The 25,893-nt window shown below is 37.7% G+C and overlaps 1 protein-coding gene across 9 annotated transcripts in view; it reads right to left on the reverse strand.

The window, feature by feature from the left end:
- ANK2 (ankyrin 2) overlaps positions 1–19,370 on the reverse strand; it is a 199,522-nt gene extending 180,152 nt beyond the window's left edge. For 4 of the 9 annotated variants that reach the window (XM_039338309.1, XM_039338305.1, XM_039338306.1 and 1 more), the window contains exon 1: positions 19,190–19,362. In XM_039338309.1, coding sequence (XP_039194243.1) covers positions 19,190–19,270 — 81 coding nt within the window. In that variant the 5' untranslated portion in view covers positions 19,271–19,362. Of the gene's footprint in view, positions 1–19,189 lie in introns of all 9 variants that reach the window. The other 5 variants (XM_039338297.1, XM_039338294.1, XM_039338291.1 and 2 more) reach the window with 2 other exon arrangements.
- Between the last annotated feature and the right edge of the window lie 6,523 nt (positions 19,371–25,893).

Consider the following 25,893-nt stretch of genomic DNA (forward strand, 5'->3'; position numbering starts at 1 on the left):
ATGGAGTTGTAGCACTTCCAGTTGCAGTTGTTAAGCGAATCCTGCATGGTCGTTAAGCAAGCTTGTCATGTGCTTGTGACTTCCTGCCAGACTCTTTGTTGACTGTGCTTGTGTGAAGCTGGCAGGGAAGGTTGTGAATGGAAGTCATGCTGCAATGGTCTGTGATGCAGGTCAGTTGCCAAGTGACCAAATCACAATCATGTAATTATAGCAGTAATACAATAGTCAGAACTTTAGGACCAGTTGTAAGTCCCACACTTTTAGCACCATTGTAAATTTGAACAATCACTGAACGAGTGGTTGTTAAGTGAGGATTACCTGTACAATAGTTTCATAAGTCATACTTTCTACAATCTACACAATTAGCTGCTATCCAGGTTTAAAACTTTCTGTAGACCTATTCATAAATTCTCACATCATTTCTATGATGGGTATATTTTATAACACTGAGAAATATACAGCTTATATATGTGTATTTTACTTATTTATTTTTATATTAAGAAATATTGAGAGAAAAAAGCAGTACCAGGGTAAATAAATGGGAGTGAATTATGTATACCCTCTACATCAGGGCTTTTCAACCAGTGGTACAGGTACCAACTGTGGTACATTGGCACCTGGCAAGTGATATGTGACCATCCTAGAAAAGTGGTAGTGGAGTGGGAAATGAGCTGAACCGGTGGCAGCACCACACAAGCCTGAGCGAGAAATGACTGGAGCTGCAGGGCTGTCAGAGCTCAGTGGAAGCACCAGGATCAGTGCCAGGATCCAGCTGGAGCTCGGTGCTGATCCTAGTGCTTCTGCTGAGCCCAGAAGAAGCGCCGATCAGCTGGAATGTTGCAGCATCTCCAGGATCTTGTGATTTACATTTAGATGCTTGGCAACTGATTCATATTTATGATGGTCACAGTGTCCCAGGGTCATGTGAAGTGACCGAAACCTGCTGCAACCACCCAGCAGATGGGGGGAATAAAAACTAAATACCCTCCCACCCCACCCCCACTGCCAATCCTCAACAAAAATGCTCACAACAATGAAAACCTCAGATAGGAGGAAGAGCATTGCCGGATGGGCAGGCAGGTGTCTTGCTCGGCTGTGGCTTGGGGGGCACTTTTTTCAGTTCCATTGTAACTTCGAACAGTCACTAAGCAAACTGTCGTATGTCGAGGACTACCTGTACTTTATCACTTTTTTTCTTTTTTTGGGTTTGGGGAGGGTCATCAAGTTTTTGACACCTTTCTAGGCGACTGGAGGTACTCGGATGTTGCCATATCCTAAAAGTGGTACAATCGGTGAAAAGGTTGAAAAGCCCTGCTCTACATGATATCTAACTATTTAACTTAAACATCTGAAACTTCAGCAAGATGATATAAACATGGTGATCAGTTCACATCAGGCTATTAGGGAGCATAATAAATATTGTGTGGCTTTGCACTAAGATACCAGCAGGATCATTTGCTCCAAGAGAATTCCACATTCCAACTCACAGGTCCTGGGAAAGCTCTTATTGGCCCCTCATTTTTCAAGTTTGGAGATGAGACTACAGGAACTTTCTGCTGGTGCATCTGCATTACCAAATAACCTCCTTCTGGAAAACACATCTCCCCCCCCCCTTATTATCCTTCTGGGTGGTATTAAAAACAGAATGATTTGGGGTGATTTATGGAATTGATACTGTACGAAATCAGGAAATCCAGGTAGTTCAAATGTGTATAAAGATTTATTGTAAGCTTAACCTCTCTCTACAAGAATCTGACAGTCAAGCGGGAGTTAAAAGTAGAAGGAATTCAAGGTGGGCTGGACTTAGATCTCTTGTACGTGTGAAGGGACTCATGACTGATATGTTTGACCTCTCTTTCAGGCTAACCTTGTCATCTGCTACAATTCCATCTAGTTTAAAGTTCCTGTTATATTGATATATTAGTAATATGCAGAGAAGAGTCAATACTATTAAATGTTTTTATTTAATTTAAATGTATTTACTATGGATAATTTAATTATTTATTATTGTTTGTACAGTTATTATGAATCACTGAAAATCTCATGGTATGAAACATAACTCTAATAAATAAATAAACAAACCAAAGAATTGTGGAAAAAAAATATTGGCCAAAGAGAATATATAATCCAGCTGGTATGTCTGTATACAAATAAAAGTAAAATAAAAGTAAATTTTAAAAATACCAGAATGCAACACATTCTTTGTATATAAACCAGCAGCCAAAGGAATTTCCATGACAAGGAGTCACCTGTTTTCTCCTGTTTATCTCTACTTAAAACCACTGTGAGCAGTAAAAGCCAAGAATTAAATGAATACAAGAAAGGTAACCAATTGGAATCCCTGATACATAAGGAAGCATCACACTGAACAGCTTTGGAATTTTTTGCCTTCAAAAAAATGATTGATCTATAATTCTCTTCCTGAAAAGTGTAGCTATGTTTGTGCACATGCTTTGATTTAGGTCTCTCCTTATGAAACAACACCATCCCCTCCTCCAGATAACTGTGTTGCATGGCAAATGCTTGGAGTTCTGTGGCTCCACTTTACATTTTGTTGCTATTTCCAGCTCCATGCTGACCAGCACAGCTTGGTGTCCCAGATTTCCTTTTTATTCAGGCTTGTTAGTTCTTGTTCTCTGTCTTTTGCCTTCCCATTAAACACCGAGGCCTTTTCTGAGGTCCATTTTATCTTGATTTTGATTTTAGGGATCTATGAATACAAGTAGTCCTTGACTTACAACATTTCACTTAGTGACTGTTCAAAGTTACAACAGCGCTGAAAAAGTGACTTATGACCGTTCTTCACAGTTACAACCTTTATAGCATCCCTATGATCTTGTGATCAAAATTCAAATACTTGGCAACTGGTTCATATTCAAGACCGTTGCTGTGTCCCAGGGTCACGTGATCCCCTTTTGCGACCTTCTGACAAGCAAAGTTAATGGGGAAGCCAGATTCACTTAACAACCGGGTTACTAACTTATCAACTGTAGTGATTCACTTAATAACCATGGCAAGAAAGGTCGTAAAATGAGGAAAAACTCACTTAACAAATGTCTCACTTAACAATAGAAATTTTGGACTCAGTTGTAGTCATAAATTGAGGATTACCTGTATTTTATTGACAGTACAGCTGCACAAGCCTTGTGATCAATGTTCATATGTTTTTCCACTGAAAGCTCAAATCCCAAACATCTCCTGCTTATATTTCAATGCTGTTTTTGTCACATAATTCCTTCCATTCTCATTCCAGTTGTCTGTTAGGTCTGAGCTTTGAATGCCACATGCACATAGCAAATATCATATTAGGCTATATTTATCTAGCTAAACTTAATTCTGTCTTGATTCAATATCTCATTTCATTCATCTTTAATCCTTTCTATTAACTTGCATCTGTTGAATATATCTGGACTTCTGCATTTCCTTTTTTTGTTCTAAAATGCTGGCAGTTACCTTCTGTAGATAGAAAACAGATTTTTTTTAATCTCTGATCAAGTGTTTCTTTTCATTATATATCATAAACTTTATGATTTAGACATGTCTTTAACAGGATATATATTATGAAAATGATCTGGTAGCTGGGATAAGGAGCCTGCCTAATGAACTGCTTAAGAGTTAAAAAATTAAAAGCCAAGAATAAGAGAAAACAGGGAAGAGAGTTAAGGTAGGAAGGAACATTTGAAGTTCCTCACTGTGATAAATTGGGATTAGTGCTTCTTAAGCCATTTATAAATTAACAACATAGGGATAAGAAGGAAACTTGTCAAGTTTCAGACTGTACAAAATTAGTCAGGGTGATAATTCAGTTAAATAAAATATAAAGTGATATCTTTGGGACAAATCAGTATCTCCTATATTATCCCAAGAAGCTTAACACAGCAAATCAATCTATACTGTAGATTGATTCTACAATAGCACAGAATCTATTTCCAGTAGTTATGCTTTACAGTTGACACTGCTCTACCGCCATAAAACCTTTTTTGCTTGCTAATCAGTCATCACAAGATAGCCTCCAATATTCTAGAGATGTGCAAGCTTTCCTCCTGTTCCTGCAGGAATAGAGAGACAACAATCATTCTATCAGGTTCTAGGCAAGCTTGAATGTAGCTGAAGCTTCCCAAGAAACTGAATATGGAACTTTTGGAAATCAATAATTATTGAAATACTAGCCTGGACACTATTTCCAGCAGCTGTTTCTGACAATGTTGACCCATTTTATAACTTTGGGTTAATTTTAGTGGCTTTCCTCCCCGTTAGGTCTCACCATACTTGCAAGCCTGAGCCACTTGGACAAGCTCACAAGTCCAGGAACTTCTGATAACTAATGGAAAAAGGTTAGGAAGCCATAATCCTAACCATTTCAACAAGTCATTTTTCAAGGGAAAAAACCTGTCTATAAAACAATATTTAAAGTCTCCTGCATATTTTTCTCTTATCTTATCCAAGAAACAAACTATTTGCCCCCTTTTCATGCTGGCTGGTTTATTTCTACCTGTCCTGTGTTTTTGCAACTATCAAATTTGCCATCATGTTGTTCTTTACTATGTGAGAACTAATTCTAACGCGCATATTTTCCATAGCTCAGTGGAATATCTGTGTTCTGCTTCCCACTTGTAAGTGGCAATTGATTGTCAACATTTCCACATTCCAATCTGAAATGGAGGGGGTGGAGGTAGAGCACAGAGAGAATAGTGTATGGAAGGAACTCTGCCTCCAACGTATCTCGCACAATGTGTCTTGCTAAATGTATCCATATTCAGCAAAAATACTCATACCTATTTCCTAAACAAGCATTTCTGCCAAGATTACAGATGATAAGCAAAAAAAACCTGTTTAAAATAATTTCCCAGGATTGTTAAAATATATTTTACTGTTATGCTACAATACCATGTAATAGTAGATCATTTGGGAGGGAGGGATGGGTCTTGATTGTGACTTACAACTTATATCAAGAAATTATGTTTTATTTTTCTTCATTAAGCTGTTTCTTTGATATAAAATTGTGCAACTGTTTCAGCTTTCCCTTGCTATTAGTTCTAACTATAAATTTATTGGTAGATTTGAAGCTTAATATTTTCACCAACATCTTTTTAAAGCAGGCATCTCCAAACATGGCAACTTTAAGACTTGTGGACTTCAACACCCAGAATTCCCCAGCCAGCATAGTTGGCTGAGGAATTTTGGGAGTTGAAATTGACAAGTCTTAAAGTAGCCAAGTTTGGAGACCCATGTATTAAAGCACTGTTATTTCCAAATGATCAATATGAGACTTAAGAAGAGACTGGACAGCCATTTATCCAAAATGGGGGTAGGGTTTCCTGCCTGAGCAGGGGTTGGACTCGATGGCCTCCAAGGTCCCTTCCAACATCATCATCATCATCATCATCATCATCATCATCATCATCATCATCATTATTATTATTATTATTATTATTATTATAGGATCCCAGCATATACAGTATACAACTAAGCATAATTTATTCTTCGGTGTAATAGCAAATGGTCACGATGTGTTGTCTATGTAACTGCATCTTTTATGAATTAAACTGCCAAATCCTCTTATTATATCATCAGAGGCAATTCACAAGAGTGTTCTGCTTCAAAACATGCAAGGTTTCCAGTCATAGCCTCATGGGAAAGGCAGAAAGGATGACACAGGTGTTAGTTCACACAAAGAAAATATATTGGAAAACTCCAGGAACAAAGAATGCCCCTATCATATGTCTGCATTGATTGAACCGATGGAACTGATTCAGATCAGTAACTACATTAGGATTTTGGGGCAGTTTGGTATCCCTTCCGACACTATTACTTCTTGCTACTAATTATTCTTGCAGCAGGTCACAGTTACCATAGTAACTGGATGTTTGATCTTCTAATCAGTGTTCAACTCTCCACTATTATATTACTTTACAGAGACAAGCAAAGAAACATTACCTCTCTATAAAAGCTCTTGCTTTATTTTTTCCTCTCTTTCTTTACTTTTACAACATAATACTGCATTTAAAAGAGTGCCTTCCACTAAGTTCCTTCCAAACAGATTTCACTTCTGGTATAATAATATCAGATTCCTATATGAAGTCTATTTTTAAAGCATTTCTCTTTCAATCATGTCTGGAGGACATAATACTCTAACTCTCCAGAGGCAACTGGCATTGAAGAGACAGCATAATCAGTTCTAAAGAGGTAAAAAAGAAGAAACTGCAAGAAGGCAACAAATAAATTGATAGATTAATATCAGATCTCACCCACCCACCCCATCTTTTAGCCATTGTATTTTATATACTTTGTAGTAATATTTATATAGCTTTATTTTTTAATATTGTAAGCTGCCCAGTTATCCTGCGGTAAGATGGGTGTGGCCAAGAAATCAGACAGGGAGACGGACAGATAGACAGACAGACAAGCTGGATGGGAAAGAATAGGAATGCTATGGCTGTTATCTTAGTATGACTGTGCTGGAAAAAACAGAAACCAAAGTAATTTAGAGCCTGTTAGTGGTTTTCAAACTACAGCAGTTAAATTTAAGAGAAATTGATTTACAGCAAAGAAACATACTTTCAAATTAATATGCAAGGCTTTCTTCAAAATAAAGCCCATATTCCAGGAATTATGAAAGCACACCATGTCCTCCCTTCCCATTAAAAGATTAATTCTGACCACATATTATTGTTTGCAAGAGTCATTTAATTGAATTGTTCATAAGCTATATAGGCTTTGCCTCATTTTAACCATTTGACTGCAGCCCTAGATACATTTACTATAAATCCCTTACTTATCAATAAATCTGCTTAAAACTCTGTTACAAGAGTTTCTTTATGAGAAAGTCAATCATCTCCAATAAATTGCCCAAATAAGCATGAGCTGAAATGGCTAAGAGTCCTGGCTTAGATTTCCCACAGCATTTCCACAAAGATAAATCTAGCTATTACGAAAGTACAATGAAGTGTTGAAACAGAAGAGCATAAAATACAAAATGGATACATACAATGTTGTTAATTTCAATTTAGCATGATCATGTAGAAACTCCTGCCCATTTCTTAAAATTCTGGATACATTACTCAATTGGAAACACCTGTTTCTATTATTTAATTCCCACAATTTAAAAAATATGTCATTAAAATGCACAATATTTATTGTCCTGTCCAGTTAAATTCTAGCTACGCCTCTATTCTTATAAAAAATCTTTTAAAACGTCAAGTTATAATTTATAATAATAAGGCTGATTTAAGAAATCAGACATAAAGAACAAACTTTTAAAATATGAAGAAAAAAGAGTATTTGAATTGTGAAATTCAACAAAGACATAATAAGCAAGTCTTATACTTCTGATCTACAGATGCTATTTTCTCCTCAATACAAAATATAATCAACTTTCTTATAGAAGACATCTATCTGTCATTAATAGGTAACTATAAAATATTTGTGTTTTAAAATTGGAATATGGCTACACAACCAACAGAGATACCTTAAGAATGTGCAAATGATTCTACATTATTTATAGAGGATTACATTAAGTCATGGACACAAAAAGAACAGAAAAAAATCCATTTAGGAAATTTATAGGTTTGTATAAAACATGCCACGTATATAATCCTCAAAGGAAACAGAAGAAAACTAGTTACACCATTTGAAGCTAGTAGGCTTTCAAAAAGCCATTAAAAAGGCAATTTTATTCAGCATGAGATGAATTGCAGTTAAATTGATTAAAGTATCTATATGCAAATGTCTGTACTCAATTAAGCTTAATTACCTAATCAGGAATTGCTGGACTTGCTATTTAGCTATCCTATATGATGAACTATGAGCTCCTGGTTTCTGGTTCCTGGATCTCTTATAAAAACCTTGCAGTCCTGTCAGTAAATGAATTAAACTACAATACTTTGTGAATATGTTGTGCTGAATATAATGTTTTCAATAAAAATCTTGCAAAAGTTTCCATCAGCAGTCAATCCATGAAGATTAGGCCAGAGAGACTTTCACAAAATATTTTCCCAGCATTATTTTCATCTAAATTTCTCCTGCCTAATATCCTCTCTAGAGGTGTTGAAATTAAGACTCTTTGAAATTCCCACTCTGCAGGCACTGGTTAAAATTATGTGAGCTGTGGCTCAGCAGATCTGGAAGGCACTAAGCTGAGGAAGCCATAACTAATAAAGAATGACAAGGCACGGCAGTTTGGAGGCAAATTAAAGTATCCATGGAAAGAATCTGGCTACAAAAATGTAGTCATGACATAAGATGTGATCTTTGTTCCAGGTCTCTTGTGTGATATGACAACTAGTAACTTATCCAAGAAAAAGAAAAGTGCTGCTATGAAGAAATCAGCGTGCTTTGTTTGCGGGGGAGGTAGGCGGGGGAAAATACAGAGGATCCCCTTAATCCGTTTGTGGTTGCTCCTTAAAGGAGAGAATTACAACTACATTTATATGTGAATATATATAGTAACAAATATATCCATTTGCTTAAAACCACCTAATGTGTGCCTGGGAGTGAGGCACCATATACATTTAATAATTTATTATTACATTATCATTATCCTAAATGAGGGGACAGTCTATACAAAAATTGTAGAACCAAACAGCTTTGTCTGTGATTCGTAAAGGTATTTTAAACACTCTTATGTATTTTACAGCCAAGTGAGATGAAACATTTCCAGCAGCAAGAGACATTGAGTCCTACTGACTGGGTTGTCCCTGGGGCAGATACTTGCTAAGGAGCTCTCTGCATCAGTCTTTCATTTATAGATTGAGAGGTACTAAGCAATAGGGACTCCTGGGCTGTTATGCCTTTCAGGAACATTCATTGGTATAATCAACAACATTATTTAATTCCAGCTTCATGCAGAAGCAGGCCCCACAATGGATGTACTAATAATATAGAGGACAAGGCTTATTACTGCTAATGCAATTCCACTCATAAAAAACAAAGGCATTAAAAGTATACAAAGGCTAACAAATACTTTCCACCATGTGCATTGTGTACATAATATTTAATTCCAAAATTAAAAGTGTTTGGACAAAATGAGTGCAGCTGAATATGCAGGAAACAATACACCTCTATAGTTGATAAAATGTTGCAGCATATGAGGCCTGGGTTACAATGGAGGAAGGGACTCTAATCACAGCGGGAAGAAAAGGTAAACACAGTGCCATTGTCAGTTGAGATACTGCTCATTAATTCAGAGAGGGTGGACTGTCAGAACCCAGACTGCCACTTCCCACTGTTCTTTGTCTGCATAGGAAGCACATCTCTTGCAGTAGGAAGACTTGATTGATAACAGTTTTGGGTACGTTAATGGAAACTTAACAAAAACGTTCCAAGAGTTCTTGCCAATTAAGGGCATATGTGAAACAGAGAAAAGTCCCCTGCAAATAATATCAAGAAGGGCCTCTTGTGACAAAAACCTGTTGTAGCATCATGAAGATCAGGCCAGCCCTGCCACTACACAAAATGATATAATTGCCTTGGGCAACTGATTTGGCTTTCCTGAAAAGATAGTTAACATTATTAGTCCTTTCTTTCTACATGTAAGAATTTCCTGCTTTACTGACCAAAATAACCTGATAAATCAAAACAAGGATGCTATCCTGGGGAGAGTTGAAGGCATAATAGGCCACTTGTGTTAAGCAACAAAATTTTATGGCATTAGCTTTTGTAGTCAAGAGTCCAATTTTTTAGCTGGCAGAGGTGTGAGTTTGCATGTTTGCGAGAGATGATCCTAAAAAGTCGCATCAGTTCCTGGATCAGTATTTGGAGTCAAGAAAAAAGATATAAGTCCACTGCCCCATCCTTCTTCCAAACAGAAGTAGTGGGAAGGGGAAAAGGGAATAAGGATTAATGCCATACTCCCAGAGCCATTCTGGTATATTGATGGTTTCCTATTGTAAAAAACATTTCTGATTTTCTACAGAATCACTGACAAAGAAGAGAAACTCTTTCTCACAGTCACTCTTTTCAAAAGCAATGGTTTCTTGTTTCTAACAACAGAAAACTATTGATCTTCCCTACCAGTCAGCTGGCTTAGTTTGTTTTCCATGGCCAAGTCAAATCTGAATGCTGTTTGAGGAATATATCTGACAGGAACTGGACTGTAAAGGTTGCAGAGGTGAGAAAGTACATTTGGACCAACCTGAAAACATAGTTGTCAAAAGCAAAAACTTCTTCTCTCTGATGTTGATTTTAGTACAGTTTTAAAGGCATGTTGATAAGATTCTGTTCTAGAAATTTGTGATCCATGCTACATAATATGTAATGGCATTGTAAGGTTCAATTATAAATGAGTTCGATCTAAATCATTTTCATTTCTCGCACACAAACAACACTATCATTTTTAATAGCATGTTCAATAAAATACAGGTGTCTTATACAGTGTCACTGGTGATGATAAACTGGATGCTTCTTTTAACAGTGATTCAGCACTCAGAAAAAGTTCTTGTCTGATCTATAAGAGGGAGCCTCTTATGATAAATGAGCCTGTTTTGAAAGCTTGAGCCACTTAATGTATTGCCTAATGTCACAGATTCCCTAGGTTTGAATTTCACAGCAAAATCAGAATATGTGGAGATTTATAGATCTTTGATTAGTAAAGATTTAAAGCTAAATGCAATTTTATTTGGATTTAAATTTCATATATTCACATTTTAATGTTCTTTTCTAATACCTGAGAGGCATTTAATTCTTGATTATTTAGGATTGAGGGACTGAAACATATGATGTGATATAAATAGTGCAAAATTTTAATTTGTTTTTAAATGTTTAAATTTTAAATAACTCTACATGAGTAAAGCTACAATGAAAAGCTTTACAATAATTTAATTACTACATTGTTAATAGAATTATTTACAGAGAGGCTAGTACAGGATGGAAGGATAAGAGGTATGGACATTAGTTAAGACTCATGTATCTTTGTATCTTTCCTTTTTCTCATCTTCATATCCAGGAAGGAAATATGGAGGGCCACTATATACATACTTTCTGGAAGAGGCTCCAAATAACCACAAATCTGATAATCACAAATTCTATGAACCATTGAGGCTCAACACATCTCCTCCCTGGATTATATTGATTGTGAAGTTTTCACAGAGAAAAATGGATTATGCCAACAGATATGATCCTAACCTTCTGTCCAGCTTAGAACTCATATATTCAGTAGAACCTATGAAAAGTATTATTGATTCTTAATAAGTCTTGATACATATTTGTCAAGATTAAATATTACTACTGGTATGTAAAATTATATTTTACAACATTTCTGGAAAATGGAAAAGTGCGTAGGTACTCTTGGGGAGAAGAACAAGGGAGACAAAGGGAGCAGTAACAAAACATGGATCACAATTTTACTTCTACACTGTAATACAAATATAAAAAATGGAGCTTTCATTATTACATCATGATACATCTTTCAAAAATTTGGCATCATTGTGATTTAGCAAAAGACACCTATGCTGTTAGTCCTAATTATAACTCTTTTTCTTCCTTTGCAGCTGATGAAACAAATATGAAGTTTGCATTAATTGGGAGTTTCTGAGGTTGGGATGGAGTGAGGCATTAAAATGTTTTAGTAACTTTTTAATCCACCCAATAACTTGTATTATTGGGCATTTCATATGTAAAACAGTTAAATAAACACATTTTGTACTTTAAGCTTTCTTTCTTTCTTTCTTCATTATACAAGCAAAACATTTCAGGAACTCAGAAACAGTAAAAATTACAGATAGTGGCATCAAAGAAACTTCACACAATTGCTACAGTTGCTAAAAAAAGAAGTAACCTATTCTTCTCAAGAAATCAATGAGAAGAATTAAGCCTTCCCAGAAGAACATGATTTAATGGTATTCTCAATAAATAATTCATTGCCTTCACCTTCAGAACATATGCAAGACACAAGAATTCTGCCCTTAAAATTCTGATATTTAATTGTGCCACAAAATATATTTAGATGAACATTTAAATCAGGCAGTTAACCTTTCGTTGCTTTATTGAAACTGGGTAATTTTCTCATCATTCTCCTGATGGGCTCAGGAGTTCCCAGAAGAAATCTGCTTGCTTTTGATTAAGCTTAACAAAATCAAATCAGATTCACCTTTGTATATGTTGTTTGGCACAATAATTAGCCTACAATAATATGAATGTAGAAAATATAAGTAGATAAAAGTGCATTTTTAATAACACTCCACTTTATTAGCTGCACCTCATATCCTGTGACACTGTAAAACATTCCAGCACCAGTTTTGGGGTACAAAGGACACAACACAAAGATGCAAAATGCAGGAAAGTCCCTGGATTCTAGTTCTATAAAACTAAGCAGTATTTTTTACAGTTACTATTTATCTAAAGAAGTAGGCTAAATAAAACCTCTGGCTACATTTGTAAAATGCAAAACAGCAACTATAGAAAAAGCAGTCAGATGTATAACTGCTGAATTTATTTTGGCTTTGGAAAATATTTTATTCTATTTTTCCAATTACTAATTAATTAAGAACAGTGCATTTTGTGTTAGTATTGTTTTGTGCAGGCTCAAGAATGAGTGGATAGTAAATACTTCAATTCAGCACTGGGAAAACACTTAGGACTGCCATTGCAATGATCTCAAATATCTTTCTTTCTGGAGAAGAAACCTGTCCAACTTATGTAACCAAAAAATAGACAACAGTATTATCTATTGACCTTTTCTACATGGGAAACTTTCCTTTTCAAAATCGTCCGGCTTTCAAATTTCCTAGAGCGGTGCCAAGTGCAACCAATCCCTGTATTGAAGAAATGGACATTATATTTCCCATAAAATATCCTGATGTCTTCTATTCATGCTGAATAGAAGATCTGTGTTCTCTAACTGAAGTATTATGCCTCTGATGAAGCAGTGACATTTGGAGTAGGAACAGAATGTGTTTCTAATCTTTGCTCACATTCTCACTCACTGGCAGTCACCACAGTGTCATCAAATGGGGTAAACTGTTTAAAACTTAATGGAACTGCCAATTCATCAGTCATCTTTCTTCATTGTTTCAAAGTCAATTAGTTTGAATCACAGCTATGCTAAAGGCTGTTGTATTTCCAATAAGTGTACTTATAAGGTTTCCCAAATATTACATTCTTATTTTATTGTAATGTTAAGTTGCCATAGGTTCTTATAGGTTGCTATAGTCACATAAACACAACTACTAAAATAACATGAATTTATTACTTAAAACAATCTAATAGCATATGAAAGATACACTTTAATATTCAAATGTACAAAACAAAATGATCACATGTAGCTATTATGTACAAAACTGTCCAATTCTAGTGAAATCTATTTCACAGAACAAAGATTTTTTAAAAATAGGTGTTACATACAACCCCATCCAGTAAATCTTATAAATATTACACTTAGTGCTTGCATTAGGACATTTGGATTGATTTGAGGTTATCTCTTATAAACTGTTTTTTACATCCAAACCCAAATGACCTATTTTTTAACCATAAACTATGAATTCAGGCAAGAATTTTCTAAATGGACTTCTTCAAAAATTATGTGTGGAACAGTCAATTTATAATTGGAGGTAGGGATCTAAGGCAGATATTACCATTACTTGATTGGGTGATATGCAAAATGACGTTAAGTATAGGATAGTTATTATTAACAGACTGCAAATGGCACTAGATCTGGGACAAAGACAGGGAAAGGTTCTTGCTAACAGGGTTTGCCAACCCAGAAAACCATCTTGGTGAGCTTTTCAGTGGACTGAAAGGCAACAGGAAAGAGTTAAAAATAATTATTGCCTACAATAATAATAACAACTTTATTGTCACTTTGAAAGTACACCAATTGGCATACATCAAAACTTGATGGTGCCTGACTGGAGGAAGGCAGTGGACAGTGGTGGTGGTAACAGTAACCATTATTATACATTACAAAACATGGAGGGTGAAAAGAGGCTGTGGTTGTTGCCTGGGACTAAGTTATTCTCAGAACTGCTTTTTCCAGCTTGAAACATTCCATTCAGTACATTCATCCCACAAGAAACTCTTGGTACTTCCACACATTCACATGTAGAATGAAGCCAAAGCCAGGAAGAATTGTTTATCTGAACATGGCCATAAATGTACAACAGTCTCTGCCTGGAAATCAGATATATCATTTTAACACCCCTGAAAACACACAGCTAGCTCTAAAGAGATGCTCTGCACAACATTTCAAAAAATTAAATTGCCAATGTCCACAGCAACCAAGATGGGATACAAATAAATAAATAAAACCAGCTTTTCCATTATAAACAACTGCAGCAAACCCTGGCTTTGTGCCCTCATGTTCCTGAATCCTGTTTGCTTCTTGAACCCCCAGTTTGTTTACTCCATACCTGCTAAACCTGTACTCCTGCAGCATATTGGATTGTACTTTTTCATATTATTGTTTAAGTGTGTGAATATGCACTTGCTAGCTTACTATCTATAACCATTTGCCAGGGCATTCGTGCAAAACAATTCAGGGTGTGTGGTCACAATTAAACAGGGCTGAGGGAGATAATAGTTAACACCAGGGCTTTTTTTCTCATAGAACGCCCATAACAGAGTTTGGGCATCTTTTTTGGATGGAACCTTGTAGGGTAGGCAAGGCGGGTTGTATGACGTGTGTGAGTTCTGGCACCTTTTTTTAAAAAAGAAAAAAAGCACTGGTTAACACTATTGTTACCCTGAAATCACAAATTCTGCCTTTTGAAATGTCAGCTTGGTTAGAGAGGGCACAAAGCAGGAGAAGTCACAACAACCCTATGAGGTGAGTTGGGCTGAGACAGTGTGACTGGCTTATATTTCTTTCTCCCTCCTTTCTTGGAATGTCACTGGGGTGTCTTCAAGGCAGACAAAAAAGTCAAGATAGTGTCCATAATTCTATGATTGAAACCCCACATTTTTTATGTGTGTTGCGTATACAATTGGAATAAACTTTACAATAATTACAATAACAGTGTAGAGTGCAATTCAGATGCACTGAACTAGTATACCATGAAGGCTTACTGAATACTGAGGAGACCAAATTGGCCTACAAGAAAGACCAAAGGAACAATAGTAAAGAGACATGACAAAGCAAAGTATTGCGTCTCATATTATAAGAAACTCTTTGCTAAGAGTGTGGAGAAAGTATTATAAAAGTGACTTCAAAATACCATTATGGGCTATACCTCGGCATGCCATAGAAGGTATAAGGAAAGGGGTAAATATGGACAAGGTCTCTTACGTACAGTTACTAAGATGGGATGGCCAAGACTGGCAGTTAAAATCTTTGGAAGAATTAACACATGAAAATTTAACTTATTCATGGTTCCAATATAGACAAATAGTGGATAGATGGAAGATGGATTGTAAAACGGGCTGGCTTAGAGAAGATGAAATTTTTTTAAAACAAGTAAGAGATCAAAGGCCAACCCATATTAAGAGAGTTTATGGGGTTTTAGTGGAATTAGATTCAGAACCTGAACTAGTTAAAGATTGTATGATTAAATGGGCACAGAATATTGGTGAAACGATTTCAATGGATACTTGGGAACTTATTTGGATAAGAAATGTTAAATTCACACAAGCGCAAAATTTAAGAGAGAATTTTTATAAGATGTTTTATAGATGGCACCTTGACCCAAAGAAAATGTCCATTATGTACCCTAATCTACAGCCGAAATGCTGGAGATGTGGATATTTGGATGCTACCTATTACCATATTTGGTGGACGTGTAAGCATATAAAAGCTTTTTGGATTAAGATATGGTGGAATATTCAAAGAATTTTTAAAAGAGGGTAAAATTTACTCCGCAATTATTTTTACTAGGTATTGTTATTGACTGTGATGCTAAGGAGGTTATATTGATGTTAAATTTGATTACAGCCGCTAGGTTGTTAATAGGACAATATTGGAAGAAGGAATCTTTGCCTACTTTACAAGAATGGTTTCATAAAGTTTCGTATTTGGCAGAAATGGCAAAGATTTCGGCTTTCTTAAAGGAGCAATCTCAAGAAAAATTTTTTGCGGTATGGGAAAAATGGATAAATTTTATACAACATAATTTGGATATGGAAAAATATTATTTAGCCTTTTTATAATTTGTAATGATTGTTTTTTCTTTCTTTCTTTCTTCTTTTTCTTTTTTATATATATACATTTTTTACGTATTATTATTCATATATTTTTTTTTTTATATATATATATGCTTTATTCTTCGTCTACTTTCTTCTTTCTTCTTTCTCTCTCTCTCTTCTTTTCTTATTTCTTTTTTTTCTTTTTTAGTATATATTATTCATTTTAAAGTTTATGTTATGTATATTATTATTATATATATTATTACTGTGATTTTTATTATTATTATTAATTATTTTATAAATTGCAAATGTTATTTTTAAAATATTTGTTAAATAATCCTATATTCAGTTCTGGGAAGTCGGGGGGGGGGTGGGGTGGTTGGGGAGGGGGGGGTGGATTCTTATTTGTAAAACTTTTGAAAAATTTCAATAAAAAAAAAAAAAAAAAAAAGCAAAGTATTGCATGCCCAATATTAAAAAAAAAATCAGGCAAAGCAGATAACAACAAGACCTGGCAATGAATAAGAGCAGGAAAATTGAAAAAAAGAAACAGGGGAGTCAATTCTGACTGCATAAGACCAGGCCTTAAGAATAAATGCATACAAAGCCAAAATTGAGGACAGCAAATGATGCCTCTGCAAAGGAGCTGAAGAATCTAGTCCAGGGTTGTCAAATTTGCAACGTCACGTGACGTGTCGTGACGTATCACAACTTTTTTTCCATTGCCAGCAATGGGGCCGGGGCGGTTTTGCCATGACACATCTGGCTCGCGGGCCGGCAGTTTGACACCCCTGATCTAGTCAGCTTCTTTAGATCACACAAATTGACTGCAGACAGCAGCATGGCAGAAGTTACAGAAGTAACATTGAGGCACTGAAGTATCTGCAAGAAATGCCACTTGCCTGTAAGCAAGAACTGATGGGACTACAAAATTCATAAATAGAAAATGAAAACACTAAAGTGGTCTGGATCTTTAGAATTCAAACATGCAAGCACCCACTACATAAAACTCAAGATTTAAAAATTATTGGTAAAAATGACAAAATAGTCTGAATAGTGTAATACTTGGAGACAACAGAAAGAAAAAAAAAGAATTGGAGAATTACAAAATACAAAGATTTGCAAGCAGAAGTAAAGTGATTGTAGAAAGGAAAGCAAAGATAGCACCAATAGTAATAGTTATCTTGGGTACAATCCCAAAACATCTGGAGCACCACTTGAACACCATCATGATTGACAAAATCACCATCAATCAGTTGCAAAAGGCACCTTTACCTGGAACAGCTTACATCCTGTGACAATAACTTTAACAACATCTGCTTATCCGAGATTCCTGGGTGAATAAAAATGCCAAGCCTAATCTGGACATCTGGTTGAGTATGTGATCTATCATGATATACAAATAATATAGTGTGCACCTTTTGAAATATAAGCAAACATTTACATATACAGCTAAGGAATACACTTTGTTAGCACCTTTGAACTGATTGATATTGAAATATGAAGGGCAGAGTTGTATGCCTAAAATTATCAGGAATGATAATGAAAAAAATACAGCTATTTAATATAGTTAATATCCACTTGGATCATTAATAAACATTTTCTTTAATGTTGGCACTACTAATATACTTTAAATGTACTTAAAAATAAATTGGAACCTAGTTTTTGTAAAGGGGTAAACCTATAATTTGTAATAAAGTGAGATAAATACATTTGCTTAGATGTGAAAATTGGTAATTCTATGTTATACTACAATAATCTTCACAATACAGCAAGGTGGGGTCACAACATCTTTTGCTACTTTTGTTTTCTTCAGTTGGAGTAAAAGGTATTCTTTCTATAATTTATATTTAAATGTCTATTTAAATTTAGGAAGGTGATACATAAGCATGGAAAAATTAATCTTCCCATTTTCAAGGGTTTTGACAACTTTGTTTTTCTTATATCCTGATGTACTGAGTTCCTCTCAAGTTCCTATTTATTACAGAGGTTTATATTTTGGAAATCTTATGTTATAGCATTCTACACAAACATGAAACAAATGACTGCAAGATTTATCAGTGATTATTTGCTGCATTTTCCCCCTGTGGGTTATATAGTCTCTAACAAAATATAGCATCTTCATTAAGATATAACTATGGAGTTTCATTATAGCTACTCTTGTAGGAAGATATGAAAAGGTGACAGGCAGCATGCAACCTGATATTTATTCTGAAGTTAATTTTCATTTTTGCAATCTATCTTTACACACCAATACATGTAATCATGTAAATGAAATAGGTTTTAAAATAACTCAATATAAGGATAGATGGTGTATGAAATTAATTTAGTAACACCAGGGATACAACCATACTCAGAAATATCTAGAAATCAGTCTCACCAAATATTAAAAATCTTTTAATAAATGCACTCTTTCCCATAGAGATACTGGCTGAAAGCTGGGTGTGGCCATGTATTGTAGTAGCCTACTATCACCAGCATTTAGTTACATTTTAAAAAAGGGAATAATTATTTAGCTTTCTGTAGTTTTACCTGTCTGATTAAACATATCTGAACTAAATCTCAAAAGATAAGAAAATACCTGCTGTCAGATCCAGAAAAGGCAAGGTGCCATGCCTAAATATTCATTCACAGTATTCTCCATCACAACAGTATTATCTTCTTAAAAACACAGAGCATGATACTACAAAACTGACACTGCAAGGCATAACAATGGTAATTGAAGAAACAGGCAGCAATGTGTTTTTTAAAAGACACTTTTGTTCACTGCAAATTGGGATTAATGTTTGTACTGTCTAACATTTAATAACACTCAAAAATCTGTGTTCTTTATCAGCAAATTAGCTATTTATCAGCAATGACAACAAATCGCTACTACAGCCTTTACACACCAGAGACTTCTACCCGCCATAATGCCTTTAATGATTACACTGCTATTACTGCTTTCTTTATGCAAAATATCACATAGGACCATCAACCAAAAACATAACCAGGATTTACACAGCATGAAATGCACTAATGATATGAAAATACAAAGGCTGAAAGGCTGCTAGACCCTACACCTTCGTTCTTAAGACTTCAGACCACTCCTACTGCCTGACTCTCCCATCACACATCTTGCTTTTCCCATCTACGTTACCTTCTTGGGTCTTTTCTTCCTCTGGTTACTTCCATTATACTTCTCCCCACCATCACTCTTCTGAGCTGCATCCTCATTCATTATTTTGAATCCTTCTTCAGAGCAAAGAGCTGTGCCATTAAACCCTTGCCAACATACAGACTATCAGCAAATATGTCACTTGCTGGATAGGAGGAGGGGGGTGGATGGGGAGGGAGGGAGGAAGGACGGAGAAAGGAGGGAGGGAGGGAAGAAGACATGAACATGATGACGTTGCTATGGTAGCAGCTAACACAACTGTTTATCTGACTGCATTGTTAAATCTGATTTATCCAATTAGCATAGGATCTTGGTTCTCTCGCAATACAAAATGTTTGAATTGAATGTACAGAGTCAGAATGGAATTGAGAAATAAGTGTTATGACTTATGTAGTTACAATACAGGTAAAGAGAGATAGAGAAATATATAGATAAATGTGATAAAACCTTCATACAAATTTGTCACAATACTGAGGTCACTACAGCAATTTCTCTCATTTCTATAAAACTAATTATGTTTGCTATATTTTACTCTATTATACCTGTTAAAAATAAATTTTCTACAGTACTATTTCTTTTTGCATGAAATAGTAGTACATAACATTCATTTTGTATTAATGGAACTGGTATTCTGTAATGTTTTTTATGTTATTAGTACATGACTGGAGTAATTATTTTATTTTGCTTTTTAAGTTCTATAAAACCCACATTGAGCAATTGCAACCTGTGCTTTCTTTAAGATTAAAATAATATAGGAAGCAGATTCTTACTTATAAGTACTTTTCCCATTTTATTTCAGCAAAGGAATAGTAACTGGAAAAGCTGCATTTGATCCAATTTGTTGTAGTGGAATTGTAGTTTCTATGACCTTCCAGAGATCTGGTTAGAAATTCTGAAAGATGATGCCAAACTAAAAGCAGAAACTGTTTTTGAAGACAGCTTCTCCAGTAACTTCTGCTATTCTACTCAATAGCTGGTCTCTTCTTAAAATTGGTAGTATTTCTCTTGATTACTTCAAGAAAAAAAAATGTATTTAGTGAAGCAAATACACTGACCCAGTTCTGTCTATCCCAACATGTCAATCCTTCAAAGTAGACCAGTCTAGAAAACCAAAATTATGAATTCTAATACTACATTTATTATAATGTTATAGTAACAGAATCTTGCAGGTCTGAGTACATTTTTCAATCCCTCCCTTTATCTGGAACTGGACTGTCAGCCTAGGAAACTAGAATGAAGGAGAAAGGTTTACCAATTTGTAGCAATCCAGCTACATGTAATCCTTGACTTATGACCCCAGTTGAGCCCAAGATTGCTTAAGAGCTGAACCCATACTACAATGGCTTTTGTTTTATACTTTATAATAGTTTTTGTGAAAGGTTTTATAAAAAAAAGACCTCAATAAATAAATGTAAATTTTGCCACAAAAGGATGCATCTGCTATTAATTACTTTGTATATTGTGAAGAATAATCATAATAATAACTGATTCTTTTTCTAATTAATAAATTGTAAAATTGTTATCACTTGCAGTTTCCATGACTGTCTAGAAAAGGAGCTAGTTGCATTATTTGAACAAAACTATGTCCCGTTTGATAAGAAAAAATATATAAACATTAAAAGTCATGAAATTTTGGAGTCTAATGACCAATACCTGGATGACCAATACTTACTAATTTGAAGAGACTGGTGAGGTCCCACAGATTGGGCCTCCTTCAGGTCCCGTCGGCCAGACAATGTCGGCTGGCGGGCCCTCGGGGAAGGGCCTTTTCTGTGATGGCTCCGACCTGGTGGAATCAACTTCCCCCGCAGTTCAAACTACTCCCACCCTGCCGGCCTTTAAGAAAGCCATTAAAACTCTCCTGTTCCGGCAGGCCTGGGGCTGATGTCCCCAGGGGGGGGGCGGGATATGATCGGATACGCTGTATGAATGTATTTATTTTATTGTTTTATTGTCATATTATTGTTTTAATTTTGTACGCCGCCCTGAGTCCCTTGGGATTGGGCGGCATATAAATTTTAGAAATAAATAAATAAAATAAATAAGTGCTAAATAGAATGAGGTAGCTGGGCTGTTAGGATTGCATTGTGTATCTAGCAAGTGTAGATTTCCCTGACATTGTATGCCATACTCTAAATTATAAATAATAAGTAATTTCCTGTTACTGCACATAATTGTCCATATAAGTGAACCGTTTGCCTAGAAGATATTAAAGTATATCAAGAAAACTAGACTGCAATCATTGAATCCCACAAGCCAGAAAATTGTACATTTAAACATGAAGCAGGAAAACACCATTGAAAGATGCATTTGAAAGAGGGGCAGGGGAGGTAATGATGACAATGATGCAAGAAAAGTGTTGGTGGCCTATATTCTGAAACTGAAAGGGCAATCTAGTAATCAGAAGAGAGTATCAGCTGAATCTTTTGTTCTTTCTTCGACTCTCTGAAAGAGAAGTTTGTTACTAAGGCAAGTTAGTATTTAACGAAATAAAGTACTCTGCAGAATTTATCTGTCATTCTGTAGAAGTAAGTAGTTCCATAAGACTTTTCAATATTGACTATTGAAAACAAAGATGGCTTAATGGAAAACAGCAAATACAGAAGGGAGACTATGTTATCTATATGTCAGCAGTAGAAGACGTAGTGTTCCTATCAACCTTTGATAATAGCACCATTGTCCCTGTATAAGACTGGAAAACATTTCTGAACATTTCCCAGCTTTTTAGCAATATTATATAAAACTCATCATTACATCATGTCTTTTTCCATAACATTTAGAAAAATTGGTAATTAAAAAAGAACAGGAAATGCTACACAGTCTTTCATTATCATGCAGTATAAACTTTAAAATTGTAAAACACAAGCCAGATTTCTTTCTAAAAACATGCATACAGACACACACATAGATGCAAACATCTCTGTGTGTGTATGTATAATTTCATTAGATACTTTTACATAAATGTAAGATACAGGTAGTCCTTGAGTTACAACTGCAATGGAGCCTGCCCATCATGGTCATAACTTATGTTGGTCATAAAGCAAGTCACTCAATGACCAACTCCATTTTAAAAACTTTTCGGTGGCAGTCATTAAGCAAATCCACAATTGTTAAGTGAGCTGATGGTTTTCTATGGATGTATATTTACCAGAAAACTGTTATAAAACACAGTCATGTGAGCGTAGGATGCTACCATGTTTCCCGAATAATAAGACCTGGTCTTATATTTTTTCCCAAAAAGGCATTAGGTCTTATTTTCATTTTTTCCACTGTTTCACCTCACGGCAACAGCATCAACAAGCCCATTCAGCAGGAGCCCCCATGGCTGCTGCCGGCCCACTTCTTCTGCAACTGCTTGCCACCACTCATGCACATAGCCCCTGGACTCAATTTTGCTGGCAAATGCCTTCAGGAAAGACCTCTGCAGACGAGAATGGAGCCCTGGATTGATGTGTGCATCCCTCCCCAGCCTCCGTTTTGCCAGCAGAAGCCTTCAGGAGAGGCCTCTGCAGCTGCGTGCCCAAAGTGCAATCATGTGACTAAGAAGATCCACTGGAACTTCAAACAGTTGTTAAATGACAGATCATAAGTCAAGGAGTACCTGTACATATGAAAAGGGGCGTTGTCTTACCTGAACGCCTTTTCTCAGTACGGAGATGGAGAATCCACCAATGGGTTTTCTCTGTCTGCCTGCTCTTGAGACCAAGTTAGCCAAACTTGACACGCCCCCTGTTGCTAAGAGATCCAGTCTTGAGGGCAAAAATGGCTAATGGTAGAACTAGGTGTTGGCTCTCAGACCCCTAACTCCGGCCTAACTGACCTAAGGGGTGGGCGTGGATTCTCCATCTCCGTACTGAGAAAAGGCGTTCAGGTAAGACAACGCCCCTTCTCCAGTACAGGAGATGGAGAATCCACCAATGGGACATACAAAAGCCTCACTGTCCCAGTGGGTGGGAAACAGATAAGGCTGGCTCTACATCCCCGGAGACCACCTGCTGGAGGACCCTCCGACCAAAGGAGGCATCCGCTGAAGTGAAGAGGTCAATTCTATAATGGCGTACAAATGGAGAGGACGAGGACCATGTCACAGCCCTGCAAATCTCCTTGATGGACCCCTCAGTGGCCCATGCTGCAGAGGTCGCAGCGCTGCGAGTGGAGTGGGCTGTGATATGACTTGGAGTTGGCAGGGAAGAAGACTGGTACGCCTCCGCGATACAAGCCCTGATCCACCTGCCAATGGTGGAAGCGGACACCTTCTGCCCCAGGGAAGCTGGGAGGAAGGAAATAAAGAAGGCCTCAGAGCAGCGAAAAGGTGCCGTGCGTTTGATGTAATGCTGCAGAGCCCTGCAGACATCCAGTGTGTGCTACTGCCGCTCCAAGTGATGGAAGAATTGGGACAAAAATTAGGCAAAATGACTTCCTGTGCCCTATGGAAGAGTGAGTTGACCTTGGGCACGAAGGTAGGATCCAACCAAAGGACCACCCGGTCCCGGTGGAAGATACAAAGATTGTTCCTGATTGAGAGAGCAGCCAGCTCGGAAATATGTCTGGCTGACATGATGGCGGCCAGGAATGCGACCTTGTGAGATAAGGCCCGTAACGGTATAGTAGTAATGGGCTCAAAGGGCGGTTTCGTGAGTGCCCAAAGCACACGAGGCAGCTCCCAAGAAGGGTACCTTTGCACTATGGGAGGCCTAGTGTTGCAAGCGCCTTTGATGAAGGCGTGTATCCTAGGATGGTAAGCTAGAGGGACTGAATTCGTGCAAGTGAGCAATGTTGATAGGGCTGCCACCTGCCTACGAATAGTCGCAGGGGCCAGGTCTCTGTCAAGACCGTCGAGAAGGTAGTCTACGATCTGAGGAATAATCAATTGGTAAACATCCAGTTGCTGCCTTCCGCACCAATGGCAAAAATTTTTCCAGGTGGAATCATAAATGCGATTGGTCGCCAGCCTACGAGAGGCCTGAATCATAGTGATTGCCCATGGCGACAACAACTCTTGAGTCATGTTCTTGCACTCAAGCGCCAAGCGGCTAACTGCAACCACTGAGGGTCTGGGTGTTGGAGGACCCCCTGGTGTAAGGACACGTGATGTGGGGGAATCTTCCACAGGGGACAACGGGAGAGATTCATTAGGTCTGCAAACCAGGGCCTCTGCGGCCAGTACGGGGCCACGAGGATCAACTCTGCCTGCTCTTGGAGCAGTTTGCGGATGTCACTGGGATGAGGGGAGGGGGGAAGGCGTAAAGTAGGCCCTCCGGCCACGGAGTCCACAGGGCATCCATCCCCTCTGCCCCTGGGAAGTAATAACGGGAGGAGTACCTGGGGAGTTGGGCATTGCTCGACGATGTGAACAGGTCGAGGGCCTGTTGGCCGAACCTTTGGGATATCTCGGAGAAAAGATCCGGATGTAGTCCCCATTCCGAGGAATCTACCATAGAGCGACTCAGAAAGTCTGCCTGTCGGTTCTTCTCCCCCAAGATGTGCTCGGCTCTTATGGATGCCAGGTTGGACTCTGCCCAGGATCCCAGCAACCTGGCCTCGGACATGAGGGACCTGGATCTGGTGCCCCCCTGCCGGTTCACGTGGGCCTTGGACGCCATGTTGTCCGTAAGGAACAATACGTGACAGCCTCTGATCTGGTGGTGGAAGTGGTGAAGAGCTAAGTGAATGCCCCTGAGTTCCAGCCAGTTGATGTGTCTCAATTCTGTGCGGGACCAACGACCCTGCACAAACTGAGACTGTAGGTGGGCTCCCCAGCCAAACAGGCTGCCGTCTGTCGTGATGGTGAGGCAGTCGGGCTCCTTGAAAGGTGATCCCTTAGTGAGAACCACCAGCAAAGAGATCTCAGGGTTTAGACCGGGAGCCTCACCTGCCAGCTGGATGCACTGATGTTCAACTGCTGGAATGGTAGAAGGAACCATTGGAGCTCTCGCAAGTGGAGTCTGGCCCAGAGAACTATGGCTATGCAAGAGACCATTTTCCCTAGTAGCTGAGACAGCAAGACCAGTGGGATGGTGCGGTCTTTGTACACTTGGCGTGCTAGGTCCCTGATGCTGTCCCACCGCTCCTGGGAAAGATAGACCATACAGTTTGTGGTTATGATGGCTCCCAGGTGCAGAAGTCTGGATGAGGGAACCATCTGGCTTTTCCAGAAGTTCACCGAGAACCCATGCTGATGGAGGACCTGAATCGTTAGGTCCAGGTCTGACTGGGCCGCCTGGAAGGAGGACGCTTGGGTCAAAATGTCATCCAGGTAGCACTGGACGCGTACCTGTATCTTCCGTAGATGGGCGGCCAGTACAGCCAGGACCTTGGTGAACACCCTGGGCACCAAGGAGAGGCCGAACGGGAGGGCCCTGTATTGGAAGTGGTGGCCCCTGTAACAGAACCTGAGGAACCGCCAGTGATCCAGGAGGATGGGGATGTGAGATACGCTTCTGTGAGGTCTATTGACGCCAGGAAATCTCCCTGTCTGATGCCTCCCAGGATGGACTAGAGTGATTGTATCTTGAATTTTTTGTAAGTGATGTAATAATTCAGACCCTTGAGGTCTAGAATTGTCCTCCATCCCCCCGAGGTCTTGGGGACCATGAAGAGAATGGAGTAGAATCCCCTTCCCCTGCAATCTGGCGGTACCAGTTCTATGGCCTTTATTTCCAAAAGATGGTGAATGGCCTCCTGCA

This window comes from Crotalus tigris, unplaced genomic scaffold (genome assembly GCF_016545835.1).
Source record: "Crotalus tigris isolate CLP2741 ecotype Arizona unplaced genomic scaffold, ASM1654583v1 scf7180000017695.2238764, whole genome shotgun sequence".
In the NCBI taxonomy this organism is placed as follows: domain Eukaryota; kingdom Metazoa; phylum Chordata; class Lepidosauria; order Squamata; family Viperidae; genus Crotalus; species Crotalus tigris.